General features: G+C 44.9%; 1 protein-coding gene across 1 annotated transcript in view; it reads right to left on the reverse strand.

Moving 5' to 3' along the window:
* The window catches only part of RALGAPA2 (Ral GTPase activating protein catalytic subunit alpha 2), a 4,189,194-nt gene that overhangs the window by 2,814,094 nt on the left and 1,356,692 nt on the right, over positions 1-18,408 (reverse strand). The window contains exon 20 of the mRNA XM_044060158.1: positions 1,121-1,291. Coding sequence (XP_043916093.1) covers positions 1,121-1,291 — 171 coding nt within the window. The remainder of the gene's footprint in view (positions 1-1,120; positions 1,292-18,408) is intronic.

The raw sequence follows: 18,408 nt of genomic DNA on the forward strand, positions 1-18,408 counted from the left end.
AACTCCCTTCTGACATGCAGAAGGTACAATCTGAACTTGCATGTTAATAGCTGGTGTACAAAAAATTGGCTACAATTAAATGTTAAAAAGTGCAATATTGTCACATTAGATTAGCAATCCCTCAACACAGCTTATAATGTGGATAACACCCCACTTCAAAATGAAGATGTGAGACCATGGAACATGGGCAGATAATTACTTCTCCTTTGAGCATCACTTTGCAGCAGTGGCTAGGAAATCAAATTCACAACTGATCACAAAAGGTATCTCCCCCAGATCCAACAAAATCTTTACCCCTTTATATTCTGCACTGATCAGGCTCATAATCAAATAAAATGCTCCCCTTGGGATGTATCTTGCTAGATATATCAAGCAACTGTAGAGACCTCAAAGGTTTCTATAAAAAAAAATCCACAGCCCTAGAAGACCTGAGCTTGGAGGCTATGTCCCTGTATTCACTTGTCCTACAGGAAAGAGTAGGATGAGAAAGCTAAACCTGCTTCAGCAAATAAATCCCAGTGGAGAGGCAGAATCATCATGTAAAAGGTGCCCCTTATCTTGAGCAAACTTCCACTCCAGATCCAGCAAAGAGCAGTTAGACAATTATATAGGTATTCATAATCCCTCCTAGCTCCAGCAACACTAGCCTATTGCTTCTTGAAAAATGAGGTAAGGTCTAAGGGTGGATACTGGTAAGGTGTTAATGACCACATAGCCTAGATGCCTTTTATTTTCTATGATTCTTTGATGCTATACAAACTGCCAAAACTGTCAATAAAAAGCTTTTAGCAACAGTGTCAAAGTCAGTATTTATTTTTTGCCAGTTCCTATGTTCAAGTGCAGTCCATTCAAGATGGACAATATTCAGAAAAACTAGCACCATATTAGGTTAAAAGACTTTCACCACACCCAGACATTTCAAACACAGGTCACGGTCAGTCTCGTACATTACTAATTGCATGTTGCTGCTTTCCACTGACAATATAAAGTTTTACAGAGGTAAGCTTCCCAACATTTTTCCAACTACTCCCCCACCCAACAAAAAAGTAATCAAACACAATAAACAGAACAAGAAATGAAAAGCATACAAATAGGTAGATTCTGTCCTGTAATAAACTACCTGCAAGCGTTGGAGGAGGATCGGAAGGACTTAGCTGAAGCCACTGCCGTGTTACATCAGGATCAGTGATACCATCCATTGGTGCTGTGTCATGTTCCTCCTCAAAGGTCTGCCAGCAAGACTCACCATCACTGGCACAGCCATTTGATGTTTCACTGTTCATGCTTTCACCTGAAAGGAGCAAAATGCAGATATGAGTGCATATGCTCCAACTATAAAAAATAAAATACACATACCTGGTGTTAATTTAGACTGCAGTGGCAAACAACTGTTAATTAAAATCTCAAGATGCCAAAATGGTCTGTGTATCACTTCTCTGAATGGTCACAGAATTTCTGCATTAAAAGTCACATTTTCAAGCAACTGTAGGCAAAATGCACAACTGCAGCCAAAATCAGATATAATAAACAAAGTCCTAATTAATATCCTGCACAATACAGTTAACAGCAGCAGTACATGAACCAAAACATTGTGCATTGTTTACTAAAGATCAGATATTAAGATGATATAGTTTATTTATGCTGTATTATGGTCACTGGTGGAGATGACAAGACATAGCCTGGAATATAGCACAGCATTGGATGGTTCCAGAAATGGATACCTTCAGGGAATATGGAATCTGGCATGTGTTACACTGATGTCAGTGCACATTTAGCATAAAGGAGGGTGTGGGAGGGAGTAGCAGGTGGTTCACTAAAAAATCCCTCCCCTTACCAGGGTCACACTGGTCTGGAATTCTTCCATGTACTGCAAGCTGAAATATGAAGCTCAAGGGGAGGCATTGTGACATTACCAATGGCAGACATTAAACACTGGCCAAAAGAACAGACTGGAGAAAAGCATTACTATCCCAACAGCTGCACAAACAATAAATTAAATTGCCTTGGGTGGTAGTTCAAAAAAAAAAAGTTTAACAAGACAAATTAATAAATTGAACACCCGTATCTACTAATAGTGCATTTCAAAGGCATAAGAGTCAAGTGTGGTGGTTTGCTAACTGGTGCTACAATACCCCAAATGCATAAAAAGAAGCAGGGTACTTGCAACAGATGATTACAGGCCATCCTCACATAAAAGCTGCAGCTAGCTACATTTTACATTTCCTAATGAATAAGTGACTGAAGGAATTGAGAGAAGTGAGAATGGTTGGGGATAAATTACAGTATTTATTAGCACAGATGTGCATGAAAGCTGTGTATAAATTAACACTAAGTGCATATTTTGAATACATTATCAAGCGATCAACAGCAGTTTAATGACATGCTGAACCACTAAAAGAAATGGAGCAAAATGACTTTCTCTGAACCTTGGAGTTATCTTTTTTTTTTTTTTTTGCAGACTGCCCGTCCTCAACACACACACACACACACACACACCCTAATCCGGGGGTGCACAACAGTTAAGATAAAGGTAAACTTCACTCTTGGTGAAATTTGTTTTGCTCCTTTTCATTCAACTGTTTAGCAATCGATAAAAAGTGCTACAAATCATATAAAGAGCTACCCCATATTTTTATAAACTAGAAAATGAAAGATGGTCACTGAACATACATACATATGAAACAACTGCATTAATGAATGTCAGGTATTTGTTTTCATGAATGAAATAACAAAGGAGAGTCTGACTGGACGTGTATGTGAATATGCTGACTGTATCTTTTTATGAACCTGAAGGTAAATGGTAGTCTGACTTAGCACATATGTGGGTAAATGGATGAATGAATGCAAGCTGTATCAATATGTACAAAAAGCTTCCAAATAAAACCCATGACCAAAACAAAAAAGTTATGTACTCACCATAACGTTCGATGTATGTAGTCCATCTCGCCTCACATTCTTACCCGTGGGTTCGGAGCTGAACCTCGGCTCCGACTCGGCCATACTCTAGCTTGAAGTCTTTAACTGGCTTGTGGCTAAGAGGTATCCCATTGCTGCAATGCGCTTATTCCCCAGATCTTGTTTGCAGTGAGCTCACATCCACACACACACACACACACACAGAAACACGTTGAGAGGAAGAACCAACTCAACATATCAAGAAGGAGTGCTGAAACCAGAGACTCGACCTCTAGGTCCTCCAGGAGGGGGTAGGTGGGTGGGCTAGTAAGAATGTGAGGCGAGATGGACTACATACATCGAACGTTATGGTGAGTACATAACTTCTTGATGTTATGTAGTCCAATCTCGCCTACATTCTTACCCATGGAACAGCGTCCCTAGCACCTAGACCTTGGGCGGCTCACTGGAAAATACTCCTGAGCACTGTGGAACCAAATGAGGATCTGCCCCTTGATACCAGATCCAATTTGTAATGACTAATGAAGGTGTGAGGAGATGCCCAAGTAGCTGTAGCACAAATGTCATCCATAGACATCCTAGCCTGAAAGGCAGTAGAAGTAGACACTGAACGTGTAGAGTTAGCCTTTACCTTGAAAGGTAATTTCTTTTCATTTGAAAAATAGATGAAGGAAATGCAGCTAGAAATCCATCTGGACAGAGTTACTTTGGAAACAGAAGTCCCTAGTCTGTTGTCCGAAAAGGAGACAAACAGTTGATCAGATTTTCTAAAATCTTTTGTTCTATGTAAATAGAAACATAATTGTCTGTGGACATCCAGCTGATGAAACTTAAATTCTGCCTTGTTAGAGAATTCAGGGAAAAATACAGGCAACTCGATAGACTGGATGAGGTTGACCACTGAAGCAACCTTAGGCATAAAGGAAGGATTATGTCTCAGCAAAACCCTATACTTGTGAAATATCAAGTAAGGGGGCCGGACTGATGAAACTTGGGGTTCAGAGACCGCCTAGCCAAAGTGATGGCTATCAAAAAGAGTGCCTTCCAAGACAAAAATTTTAGGTCACAGGTTGCCACAGGCTCAAAAGGAGGTGAGGTAAGCTGCTGTAGCACAAAATTAAGGTCCCATGGCATAACAGGATCAAAGATTGGAGGTCGAAGTAGCATAGTCCCTTTGAGAAAGGCCCTACAAAGTCTGTGCGCCATTAGATTGGGTTCATTAGCAACATGAAAAGTAGAAATGGCTGCCAACTGTACTTTAATAGTTGCTGCAGCAGATCCCTGACTAAACAGTTGAGATAGAAACTCTAAAATTGAAGAGATGGGAGCTGTATAGGGATCAATCTGTCTTTCATGAGCCCAAATGGAGAATCTCTTCCACTTACTGGAATAAATCTTCCTAGTAGAAGGCTTGTGGGAGGAAGACAGAATATGAATCACCTCCAGTGAAAAATCGTGAAGTCTGACTAGGGATGGAATTGGAGCAGCCATGCTGTCAACCTGAGGGTTTGGATGGAGGGGTGGAACTGCCCTGATACATGAGTCAACAGATCTGGCTCTGGGTCCAGAATCCACGGCTCGTCCATTAGATAAGGGTGAAGAAAAGGAAACCAGATCTGACGAGGCCAATGTAGAGCAATCAGTATCATTTTGCTTCCCGAAGACTGTGCTTTCTGAATAACCTTCATTATCAGGGGAATTGGAGGGAAGGCATAGAGAAGACCGGAGGGCCAATCATGAACTAGAGCATCCCTAGGTGTTTCCCCTTCCGTGGGAATAAGGGTGAAGTAGCTGCTGCATTTGGCATTGAGGGGGCTGGCAAATAGATCGCAGCAAGGCTGACCCCATCTGCGGAAAATCCGTTCCGCCACCTGTTCGTTTAGGGACCACTCGTGAGGCATCAGAATAGCTCTGCTCAGCCTGTCGGCAATCACGTTGGACTTTCCTGGAATGTGCGTTGCCACTAGAAAGCACTGGGAAGATACTGTCTACTGCCACACTCGAAGAGCCTCTCTGCAAAGGGGATACAACCTGGTTCCTCCCAGTTTGCTCAGATACCAGACCACAGACATGTTGTCCGAGTGGACTGCAATTGTCCCAAGAGGAAGAAAGCTGTGAAGTGCTTGCAACGCTAATAGCACCGCTCTCATCTCTAAGACATTGATATGCAAATGGATCTCGTGCTCCTGCCACGTGCCTTGGACAGTCCTGCCAAGATAATGCCCCCCCACCTGATCTGGGAGGCATCCGTGGTCACAGTGGCAATTGGAGGAGGAAGAACAAAAGGCATACCCGTGTTGAGATTGCTGGTCTGAAGCCACTAGTGCAGATCCTGCTTGCACCTGTTGGTTATTACAATAAGATGGGAGAGAGGAAGGTGGTGAAGAGACCACTAGGCATAAAGTAGCCACTGAAGAATCCTCATGTGAAGTCTTGCAAGAGGGACTAGCATAATCGTGGCTGCCATGGTACCTAACAGCTGGAGGACCACTTTTGCCTTGACCTTCTTCAATGGTGGTAGAGTGTAGACTTGTTGCTGTAAAACCTGAATTCTCTCTTCTGGCAGGAAAACCTTCATGAGCACTGTGTCTAATTCGGCGCCGATAAAGGTGACACGCTGCGAGGGCAACAATGCAGACTTTTCTTAATTCAAGGTGATTCCCAGACTTTGGCACAGTGCAATAGTATAGTGGCGTCCCTGGTCTGTAGTAGTAGATGCCTGGTGGTGGCAGACTGGAGCCAGTTGTCCAGGTATGGAAACACTTGGAATCCCATACGTCTCAAGTGAGCCATTACCACTGCCATGCATTAGGTGAGCACCCTGGGGGCTGTGGTGAGACCAAAGGGCAGGGCGCAAAACTGAAAATGACTGGCTCCCAGCCAGAAGCATAGGTGACTTCTGGATGCCCTGTCCATTTTTATATGGTAGTAAGCATCTTTGAGGTCCGATGGAGCACATCCACACGTTTCCCTAATAACGGGAGAATTGACTGTAACGTGACCATGCGGAACTTGGACTTCTCTACATGAAGGTTCAAACGGCTGAGATCCAAAATGGGTCTCGGGTCCCCTGTTCTTTTCGGCACCAAAAAGAATCTGGAGTAAGTCCCTAATCCTACTTGGTTCTGAGGGGACGGGCTGGATGGCTCCTTTTAACAACATCTTTTGAACTTCTAAGATTGCGGAATCCCTTTGACTGGGTGGAACATCTGGGATTCTTATGTTTGGAGGAGGAGATGAAAGAAAGAGAATGTGATAACCTCTGGAGATTATCTCTAATACCCACTTGTCTTGGGTGATGTCTCGCCAGGCTTCTGGGTATAGAGAAATGCGACCCCCGACTGGCTCCACAGACACGCAGTCGGGCCTCCTCTCAGGAGCACTGGTAGAGAGAGCCACGAAAAGGAATTGCGGTCCCCCTGGTTACGCGGGCCTCCTCTGCCTCGAGGGCGGCGTCTACCTGAATTTCCACCCCCTCCTCTGCATCTGGAGGGGGAATCACTCTGTGCATCGTGAAAAAACATCTGGGATTTTCTGAACCACATTTTCCCACCCTTCTGGCCCTTGGGATAAGGTCTAGAAGGCATGGAAAAACAGACTCCCACGGCAGACAGGGTTTTTCCTTCCTGCTTGCACCTAGTGAGAGTATCCTTCACCTTGGTTCCAAATAAGGATGAACCATCAAAGGGCACGTTGGTGAAGGTAGACTTGAAAGCCTCTGCGAAGTTGCACAGGAGCATCCAGGAGTGTCTCCTAAGAGAAACTCCGCAACCTGCAGCCCTGCTCGCTCCATCGGCTGCGTATGAGATCAGCCTCATGGAGAGAACACACGCTTCCCATACCTGTCCATAGCCCTGGACTCCTTGTTAGGGGGATGTGCGGTAGATGAGGTTTCGGCAAGTTCCTTCTTGGTGGCTGCAGCCACCACCATGGCATCTGCTGGAACGCCTTTTGTAAGAAATTCTCTATCAGGGGGAGCGGACAAAAACTTGTTGCGTCTCCTAGGGACCGGTTCGACAGTGTCCAGATTTTCCCACACCTTTCGACAAACGAGGTCCAGGAGCTCGTCGAATGGGGGAGAAACCCAAGAGGCAGAGGGTTGGGAACCAAAGGCCTACAGGAACACTGACTCCTCCTCAGAAGGGGCTTTAGATGGCCAGTCGCCCGTCTCAGTATTTCCAAGATATCTGAAAAAGAGATATCGTCAGAAGACGACTTATGGGACCCCTCTGACTCCTCGAGGTTGGTGTCAGATGTGAGTGACTCATCTTGGGAGTCAATGTGCTTCCACTTGCACACTCTCTTTCTGGGTGGCTCCTCAGGTAAAAAACCCGGTGAGGTCTCAGAAAGCTGGGGACCACTTATGGAGGTATCCTGAGGCCTTACGTCTCCGCTGTCCCTAGATAGAGGGTGATCTGATACTGATATCGGTGCTGGAGGGGGAAGAGTGTCGGTACCGTAGGATGCAGCTGACGACCTGGCCAGCATACTCATGACCTCGAAAGCTGATTCCCTCTGGCTCCGAAGGTTGACTAACCGTAGAAGACAACCTTGGAGCCGAGGAAATAAGGTACGAAGCCAATGTCGGGTCCACACTCACCTGAGATGAAGCACCAAGAGGAAGGCTCGGAGCAGAGGAAGATCGACCCAATACCTCCCTCTCGGCTCCGAGTGGCGAGCTGAGGACCCTGGACCCCATGGAATGCACCGACGGGGTCAGAGCGGAGATCGGAGCAGAGATGCCAGAAGGGGCAACTGGAGCCGATCTCGAGGCATCAGACAGAACTGACAGCTCTGACTCCGAAGAAAGGTCCGGAGGAGGAAAAGCCAAAGATGAAGGGGGGAACGGGCTCCGGAGCCGATTAGGCCGGAGCCGAAAGCAATTTAGCCAGCTCAGATAACTAAAGCAGTTTCTTCACCACTCTATCAACATCAGAAAGTGTTTTGGAGGATCTAGAGGACATGGTCGGGGATCTAGACCGCCCTATAGAGAGAGACCTATGAGTCGGGGAGACCGGTCGAAAAACTGGAGACCGGCTCCGAACTGACACATCCGACCTCGGCTCCAATAAACCTGAGCCGATGTAGACATCATCGTAGCACTGTCTTCTATCGGCCCCGAAGCCAGTGGAGCCGAAGAAGCAATAGTAGTCTTAATAATTTTCTCCGGTGGCTCAGAGGAGAATGACAGAGCCGGAGAGCACTTCTTAGATGATTTTTTATCCAACGTTTTATCTGATTTGAAAGGAGATGACTTGGAACTGGAGGATCTCTCCAAATCCTCTTCAAAAGATGGTTTCAGCAATCCTCTTAAAATCAGCTTGTTCTTCCTCTCTTGCAGCATGCGGGGGCTGAAAGCATCACAGATCAAGCAGGATTCCTGTAAATGAATAGCCCCCAAGCAATACATACATACAGAATGCCCATCTGTCAAAGACATTTTGTTGTTACACTTAACACACTTTTAGAAGCCTGAAGGCCTGTGCTCTTTAGGCTCCTTGGACATGTTGAGACAAGAACACATACACACAGGGGAAAAACAGTAGGGGCACTTTCACCATAGAAAACAAAGAAGCACGGGAAACTAGAGCCTCTAACTCAAATGGCCTAGAGACCACGAGGTAACCACAGGGAGGACTAGGTCCTCTAAGTTAAACGGGCCTAGCCCAGGAAAACCAACAGAGGAACAACAGTCACACCACAAGAATAACGCTGTCAAGGAGGATTAAACTGGCAAACAATCAGAACGAGAGCAACAGGAAAAAACCAGGGGAGGACTAGGTCCTCTAACTGAAACGGGCCTAGCCCGTAAACACCAGGTAAAACGGGATACCAGAAAAGTTCACTAAACTGCTAAAAGTAAAAACACACACACACTAGCTATTAAAATAGCTTTTGGAGCTACTAAATTGAACAAATAGTAGAAACATTGTACTTAGCCACGGCAAAGAGCGAGACCACAAGATCTGGGGAATAGGTGCATTGCAGCATGGGATACCTCTTAGCCATGAGCCAACTGAAGACTTCGAGCTAGATTATGGCTGAGTTGGAGCCGAGGTTCGGCTCCGAACCCATGGGTAAGAATGTAGGCGAGATTGGATTACATAACATCAAGAAGTTATGTACTCACCATAATGTTCGATGTATGCAGTCCATCTCACCTCACATTCTTACCCTTGGGTTTAGAGCCGAACCTCAGCTCCGACTCGGCCATACTCTAGCTCGAAGTCTTCAATTGGCTCGTGGCTAAGAGGTACCCATACTGCAACGCTTCCATCCCAGATCTTGTTTGCTGCAAGCTCACATACACACACACACAAACACGCTGAAATGAAGAACCAACCCAACAAAAAAGGATACTGAAACCAGAGACTAAACCTCTAGGTCCTCCAGGAGGGGGTAGGTGGGTTGGTTAGTAAGAATGTGAGGCGAGATGGGCTACATACATCGAACGTTATGGTGAGTACATAACTTTTGATGTTATGTAGTCCAATCTCGCCTACATTCTTACTCTTGTGACAGTGTCCCTAGCACCTAAACCTTGGGTGGCTCATTGAAAAATACTCTTGAGCACTGTGGAACCAAAGGAAGATCTGCCTCTAGATATCAGATCCAATTTGTAGTGACTAATAAAGGTGTGAAGCGATGCCCATGTAGCTGCAGCACAAATATCATCCATAAACATCCTAGCCCGAAAAGCAGTAGAGGTAGACACCGATCGTGTAGAATGAGCCTTCACTTTAATGGGTAATTCCTTGCCATCTGAAGTAGAAATGAAGGAAATGCAACTAAAAATCCATCTGGACAGTTACTTTAGAAACTGGAGACCCAAGTCTATTGTCTGAGAATGAGACAGAGTTGATCTGATTTTCTAATATCTTTAGTTGTATGTAAACAGAAACGTAATTGTCTGTGAATATCTAGTTGATGAAACTTAAATTCTGCCCTGTTAGAGAATTCAGGGAAAAACACAGGCAGTGCTATGGACTGGTTGAGGTTGACAACCGAAGCAACCTTTGGCATAAAGGAAGGATTAGGTCTTAGAGAAACCCTATCCTTGTGAAATACCAAGTAAGGGGGCTGAACCGATAAAGCTTGGAGCTCAGAGACCCGTCTAGCCGAAGTGATGGCTATCAAAAAGATAGTCTTCCAAGACAAAAATTTAATGTCACAAGTAGCTGTGGGCTCAAAGGGAGGCGAGGTAAGCCGCTGTAACACAAAATTGAGGTCCCATGGCATTACAGGATCAAAGACTGGAGGTTGAAGTAGCATAGTCCCTTTCAGAAAAGCCCTACAAAGCCTGTGCGTCATTAGATTGGGTTCATTAGCAACATGAAAAGTAGAAATGGCTGCCAACTGCTCTTTGATAGTTGCCGCAGCTGATTCCTGGCTGAACAGTTGAGAAAGAAATTCTAAAACTGATGGAATGGGAGATGTATAGGGATCAATCTGTCTTTCATGAGCCCAAATGGAGAATCTCTTCCACTTACTGGAATAAATCTTCCTAGTAGAAGGCTTGTGGGAAGAAGACAGAATACGAACCACCTCCGGGGAAAAATCGTGATGCCTGACTAGGGACGGAACTGGAGCAGCCAAGCTGTCAATTTGAGGGTCTGAATGGAGGGATGGAACTGCCCTGACATATGAATCAGCAGATCTGGCTCTGGGTCCAGAATCCATGGATCGTCCATTAGATAAGGTTTGAGAAAAGGGAACCAAATGTGATGAGGCCAGTGTGGTGCAATCAGTATCATCCTGCTTCCCAAGGATTGTGCTTTCTGAATAACCTTCGTTATAAGGGGGACTGGCGGGAAGGTATAGAGAAGACCGGAGGGCCAATCATGAACTAGTGTGCCCCTGGGTGCCTCCCCCTTCAGGGGGATAAGGGTGAAGTAGCTGCTGCATTTGGCATTGAGGGAGCTGGCAAATAGGTCGCAGCAAGGCTGACCCCATCTGCGGAAAATCTGCTCCGCCACTTGTTCGTTCAGGGACCACTCATGAGGCATCAGAATAGCTCTGCTCAGCCGGTCGACTATCACGTTGGACTTCCCCAGTATATGTGTTGCCACTAGAAAGCGTCAGGAAGACACTGCCCACTGCCACACACGAAGTGCGCCTCTGCAAAGGGGATATGACCTGGTTCATCCCTGTTTGTTCAGATACCATACCACTGATATGCTGTCTGAGTGGATTGCAATTGTCCCATGAGGAAGAAAGCCCTGAAGTACTTGCAACGCTAATAGCACCACTCTCATCTCCAAGATATTGATAGGCAAATGGATCTCATTCTCTTGCCACATGCCTTGGACTGTCCTGCTGAGAAAATGACCCCCCCCCCGATCTGGGAGGCATCGGTGGTCACCGTGGTAACTGGAGAGGGAAGAACGAAAGGCATGCCCGCATTGAGATTGCTGGTCTGAAGCCATCAGCGCAGATCCTGCTTGCACTTGTCTGTAATCAGAATAAGATAGGAGAGCGGGAGATGCTGTAGAGACCATTGGGCAAAAAGCAGCCACTGAAGAAGCCTCATGTATAGTCCCGCAAGAGGAACTAGCATAATCGTGGCAGCCATAGTCCCTAATAACTTGAGGACCACTTTTAACTTGACCTTCTTCAATGGTAGCAAAGCGTAGACCTGCTGCAGTAAAACCTGAACTCTCTCTTCTGGTAGGAAGGCCCTCATGAGCACCGTGTCTAATTCAGCGCGAAAAAGGTAACACGTTGCAAAGGCAACAAGGCAGACTTTTCCCAATTCAGAGTAATTCCCAGACTTTTGCACAGCGCAATAGTGGAGTCCCTGGTCTGTAGCAGTAGATGCCTGGTGGTGTCAGACAGGAGCCAGTCGTCCAGGTACGGAAGCACTTGGAATCCCTGATGTCTCAAGTGAGCCGTTACCACTGCCATGCATTTGGTGAACACCCTGGGGGTTGTGGTGAGACCAAAGGGCAGGGCGCGAAACTGAAAATGACTGGCTCCTAGCCGGAAGCATAAGTGACTGCTGGATGCCCTGTCCATCTTGATATGGTAGCAAGCATCCTTGAGGTCGATGGAGCATATCCACACATCTTACCCTAATAATGGGAGAATTGACTGTAACGTGACCATGCGGAACTTGGACTTCTCTACATGAAGATTCAAATGGCTGAGATCCAAGATGGGTCTCAGGTCCCCTGTTCTTTTTGGCACCAAAAAGAATCTGGAGTAAGTCCCTAATCCTACTTGGTCTGCGGGGACAGGCTGGATGGCTCCCTTTGACAGCAACTTTTGTACTTCTAAAGTTGCGGAATCCCTGTGACTGGGTGGAACGTCTGGGATTCTTTTGTTTGGAGGGGGATACGAAAGAAGGGGAATATGATAACCTCTGGAAATTATCTCTAATACCCACTCGTCTTGGGCGATGTCTCGCCAGGCTTCTGGGTATAAAGAAATGCGACCCCTGACTGGCTCCAGAGACGCACAGTCGGGCCTCCCCTCAGGAGCGCTGGTAGGGAGAACCACAAAAGGAATCGCGGTCCCCCTGGTTACGCAGGCCTCCTCTGCCTCTAGGGCGGCATCTACCTGAATATCCACCCCCTCCCCTGCCTCTGGAGGGGGAATCACTCTGTGCATTGTGAAAAAACATCTGCAACTTTCTGAACCACATTTTTCCACCCTTCTGGCCCTTGGGGTAAAGTCTAGAAGGCATGGAAAAATGGACAGGGTTTTTCCTTCCTGATCGCACCTAGTGAGTGTGACCTTCACCTTGGTTCCAAATAAGGATGAACCGTCAAAGGGGGCATTGGTGAAAGTAGACTTGAAAGCCTCAGCGAAGTTGCACAGGCGCATCCAAAAGTGTCTCCTAAGAGAGACTCTGGAACCCGCAGCCCAGCTCGCTCCGTCAGCTGCATACGAGATCAGCCTCATGGAGGAGTTGGTAATGAAATTTAGGGTAGACATCTGAGCACTGACATTTTCAACCACGGCATCAGAAACGTTACCCTGTAGAGAATCTCCCAGCTCTCTTAGGAGATCTCTCTGCAGCCGTGTAAAATGCAACAAATAGTTCAGCGACCGCAGTGTAAAGGCTGCTGAGGAAAACACATGCTTCCCATACCTGTCCATGGCTCTAGACTCCTCCTTAGGCGGATGGAAGGTAGATGAAGTTTCAGCAAGTTCCTTCTTGGTGGCTGCTGCCACCACCATGGCATCTACTGGAACGCCTTTCGTAAGAAAATCCTTGTCTGGAGGGGCCGACAAAAACTTGTTGGGTCTCCTAGGGACCGGTTCCACAGTGTCTGGAGTTTCCCACACCTTCCGACAAATGAGATCCAGTAGCTCGTCAAACAGGGGAGAAATCCAAGAGGCGGAGGGTTGAGACCCAAAGGCCTTCAGGAACACAGACTCCTCCTCAGATGGGGATTTGGAGGGCCAGTCACCTCTCTGCCTCAAGATTTCCAGGATATCTGAGAAACCGATATCTTCAAAAGACGACTTGGGGGTCCTTTCTGACTCCCCGAGGTCAGTGTCAGATATGAGAGACTCATCTTGGGAGTCAACGTGCTTCCTCTTGCACACTCTCTTTCTGGAGGGGGCTTCTCAGGCAAAAACTCCAGGGAGACCTCAGAAAGTTGGCGACCACTCATGGAGGTATCCTGAGGCCTTGGGTCTCCACTGTCCATGGATAGAGGGTGATCCGAGACTGATACCGGTGCTGGAGGGGGTAGAGTGTTGGTGCCGTAAGATGCAGCTGACGACCTGGCCAGCATGCTCCTCATGACCTTGAAAGCTGAACCCCCCGGCTCCGAAGGTTGACTAATCATGGAAGATACGGTAGTAGCCCTCGGAGCCGAAGAGATGAGGTCCGAAGCCAATGTCGGACCCAAGCTCACCTGAGCCGAAGCACCGAGAGGAAGGCTAGGAGCCAAAGATCGATCCGAGACCTCCCTCTCGGGTCTGACCGGTGAACCAAGAATCCTGGATCCTGTGGACGGCGCCAATGGGGTCGGAGCGGAGATCGGAGCCAAGAGGCCAGAGGGGGCTACTGGAACCAATCTCACGGCATCCAATGGAACCGACAGCTCTGGCTCTGAAAGCCAAAAAAGGCTCGAAGGAGGAACAGCCAAAGAGGAGGGGAGGATGGGCTCCGGGGCCGACTGGGCCGGAACCGAAAACAATTTAGCCAGCACCGATGACTGGAGCAGTTTCTGCACCACTCTATCGACATCGTCATCAGAGAGGGTCCTAGAGGACCTAGAGGATAAGGTCAGAGATCTAGATCTCCCTACATAGGGAGACCTATGAGACGGAGAAACCAGTCGAGGAACTGGAGACCGGCTCCGAATTAGAATATCTGTCACCGGCTCCGAGATACTGGGAACCAATGTCGACATAGTCAGTGTACTGCCTTCTGTTGGCACCAAAGCCAATAGAGCCGAAGAAGTAACAGTAGTTTTAGCGATTTTCTCTGGTGGCTCAGAGGAAACTGACCGAGCCGGAGAGCATTTTTTTGTAGATTTTTTTCTCTGATTTCTTGTCCGGTTTGGAAGGAGAGGATCTGGAACTAGAAGACCTCACCAAGTCTTCTTCAAAGGAAGGCTTCAGTAATCCTTTTAAGATAAGCTTGTTCTTCCTCTCTTGCAGTACACGGGGACTGAAAGCATGGCAGAACAAGCAGGATTCTTGGAGATGAATAGCTCCCAAGCAGTACACACACACTGAGTGCCCAACAGTTAATGACATCTTGTTACTACATTCTACACACTTTTTAAAGCCCGAAGGCCTATGTTCTTTGGGATCCTAAGACATGCTGACAAGAAAACTCCACACACCACACAGAGGAACACAGGAACACCCTTGCACCAAAACCAAACACAGAAGGGCGCGGGAAACTACAGCCTCCAACTGAAACGGCCTAGACTACGGACAACCACAAGGAGGACTAGGTCCTCTAATTTAAACAAGCCTAGCCCAGGAAACAAGAGACTAACACCACAGAAACAACAAAACACCAACAAATAGGAAAAACTACAACTGGACAGTAGGGAGAACAGGGTCCTCTGACTGGAAAACGGGCCTAGCCCATGGAGACAAGAGGTGAACGAGATACCACAAGGCCAACTGAACCGGCCACAGAACCAGCAGAAACAATGCACACAACATAGCTATGAAAATAGCTTTTTGGTCAACAATTTCTTTAAATTTAGAAGAAAAAACTATACTTCGCCATGGGCAAGAGCGAGACCATGTCTGAACGTAACGAGCGGCAAACGAGATCTGGGATGGGCACGTTGCAGTATGGGATACCTCTTAGCCACGAGCCAACTGAAGACTTCGAGCTAGAGTATGGCCGAGTCGGAGCCGAGGTTCGACTCCGAACCCAAGGGTAAGAATGTAGGCAAGATTGGACTACATAACATCCTCTGTTGTCATTTTTAAATAATTATTTATTTTTAAATTAAAGGTATGCAAATAGGGGGAGCAAATTTTGCCCCCCCTCATTATTCTAAAACATCTATGAGTTTTCTAGAAGAAATACTTCATTTAAGTTATTTTATTTTTGTTCATTAACAAGGCAGTAGTTTACAAATGATGCACAGATTATTATTTTTTTTTTTTTTTAACTATGGATGGTACACAGGATTTTCTTGGATTTTTTTTAACAGACTAAACCCAAGCCAAACTGGATATTCAGATGTTGTATTAAGACTAACATATTTAAGAAACCCACTGCTATATTTTTTTGCCACTAGTGAGCATCCTTAACATCTCATTAAGACCCTGTACTAAGTTGAATTTGTCTGGGCACAAAGGTTGTGCTCAGATGAGAACAGTTCCTTAGTACAGCAGACAGAATTAATCAGACTAAGTAGACAGGGGTATTAGAAACAGTCCTTGAGTAATTCCCAAAGGAGGTAATTTCTGGTTCTCTGGTTCTTCTTGCCATATGATGACACACTAACACAGGAGGGCAAGTTCTTATAAGGAGTTATCAATGGGTGACATGTGGTATGGTTTAGGATGGTGAAGTAATACATTTACTTTGCAACATGATATTTCCCTTTGTTTATGAAATTGCCAGGATTCTAAGAATTACTGATAAATCATCATAAGGGATCATGTCCTAGGGAGCATACTGAGCTGTACGCCTAAAATATCTCATTGGAACTACCAAAGTTAACCAGACTAGCTGGTCCATTGAGGCATGTTTTGGGGATACAATCAACTGCATGACATTTCCATAACATGTCAGAGTTATTCATCAATGGCCATACATTTTTTGTCGAAAACCATCAAACCTATTAAAACCAGGGAGTGATCTATTATTTTAGGTGCTACACCAACAAATGCATAGGCCAAATGAACAAAAACGTCAATGTAAAGGCTCCAAGAACACAACAGGGGTATTAAAATGAGTCTCTAGTTAGCTCCACTGCCCTCCACTTCAAATTGGCTCACAATCACGATTTTTCAACTACTTAATTTCTGTTATGTATTACTGGCAACATCCACAGTTATGTTCAAACATCTCACAATTACATTTGGTGAAATAGTGGTTTATTTTTGTGCGTCAAAAACTCTCCAGCCAAAAGATGAGCAATATACTGAGTATGAAATACTTGGTGAAATATACTGATAACCTAGTGTTTTCCATTTACTAACCTACTCTGGACAGTCTTTTGTTTTGCTATTTTTTAAGGGTTCTCATCTATTATGAATGACATGTTAATTTATACTTGACCCCTTGCTTTCTTTTACCATTAAGTGAAGTGGAAGCTTAGTACTGCTAACCTTTGACGGATTTCTTCCAAAACACCAGCTTTCTTTTAATTATTTATGAAATAAAGTTTATTTTAAGGCAAAATGATTTAGTGTTATGTGCATATTTTATCACTATGACTTTTAACAATATCTAAGATGCATCTGTGACTGCAAGAATTCTTGCTTTACAAATGTACTCTTTACTTTTACAGTTTGAATTTATCATTCCCAGCGTCTCACAAACCAAGCAATTGATAGCAGCAGGAAAATGTACTTCAAGAGAAAGAATTTTGTACTGATTTTCTGCATCAGTTTCTGACCTAATAGCTCCACCCAGTGGCCAGAACATGTTAATATCTGCACAGCTCTCTTCAGTACCTAGCAGTTAGAACAGACTATGTTCAACAGTGTCTTTAGGAAACATATTGTACTTTGCACTTGTGTCCACTTTAAATTATACATTCTATTTTTCTATGCATTTTGGCAACAGTCTGATTTACATACTTCCTCTCCATGCTTCAAATGTCTCAAAACACTCAGATTTCACTGCACTAGAATGCCAGCAGACATTTAAAATGCCAGCACACATTTAAATTTTCCCATTTCTCTCCCACAATAGTCTTTCAAACACAATTGTTCTTGCCAACACATCTGAGTAAAAGGTCCTTTTCTGGCACAAGTTCTACAAGATGGAGTATACAATATATAAATGCAGGACAATTCCTCTCATGCTTACAGACACATTTACTACAAAAAAGCATGAATTAAAATCACACAAGCATTTGTATGGATTCCATTTGCATTATCAGATGGATCTCATTTTCACATTCATAAACAGATGCTCAACATTGTTTTTCATTTTTACCTTTTTATTCGTGTCACATTTTTATGTTACCCATGACTATTTAACCATAGAGTAAGAAATCTACTTGCTCTGCAGAAATCCACAACTTCTAATAACATCAGGTCTGTTTTTCTTAACAGCTTTCCCCTTGTATTATCATTTTATTAGTGAATCAGTAACTCACCAATTTCAATGCATCTGCCTCTGTCCTTTATCTTAATAACACAAGCATCTATAATCTTTGTAGGACCCTCTGCCTCTGCTCTTGTAAAGAACAATTGTGCAAAACAGCAAACGTTCTTTCTAGACTCACAAAATGCTACTTTTGTCTTGCTCCATTTAAGGGAAAAATAAGAGAGCTAAATACCTCTAAGGTTTCTTTCCCAGTGATATGAGGGAACATAGGATGTGTACCTTCACAGGCAGTAACCTTCTGATATTCTGAGACACTAACTGCAAGATCCAGAATATACAGACTGAATGAAAGAAAATATGGACTTGAAAATAGCAAGTCTGAGATTTCTGTTTTCTTAAGAGTATTTATTTTTCTCTACAGCAAAGCAATCCTTAATGTGGTACATATACGTTTGGGGATGTGGGGAGTTTGCACTTTAAAGGGAGAATAGTGATGCTCAACATTTAGAGTTCCTCTCTATTTTCATTCTATTTTTTGTAATTCCAGGATTTGCAATTACAAGTCTCTGAATCACAATGAAGGGCTTTCCCAGGCTTTTTGGCTAAGCCACTCTCAGTGATAAATATACTGAATGTTTGGATCTATACTTAATTTCCCTATAGTGACAGGATGCCAGGTCACTGCAGCTAAAGCATTTCCTAGCTAACAACTGTACCTCTGTAGTTACAAAGGCCTGCAAGCAAATTATTTTCTTCACTTCTGCAAATACATGTAT

The sequence above is a fragment of the Protopterus annectens genome, chromosome 1.part2 (genome assembly GCF_019279795.1).
Source record: "Protopterus annectens isolate FY-2018-M chromosome 1.part2, PAN1.0, whole genome shotgun sequence".
In the NCBI taxonomy this organism is placed as follows: Eukaryota; Metazoa; Chordata; order Ceratodontiformes; family Protopteridae; genus Protopterus; species Protopterus annectens.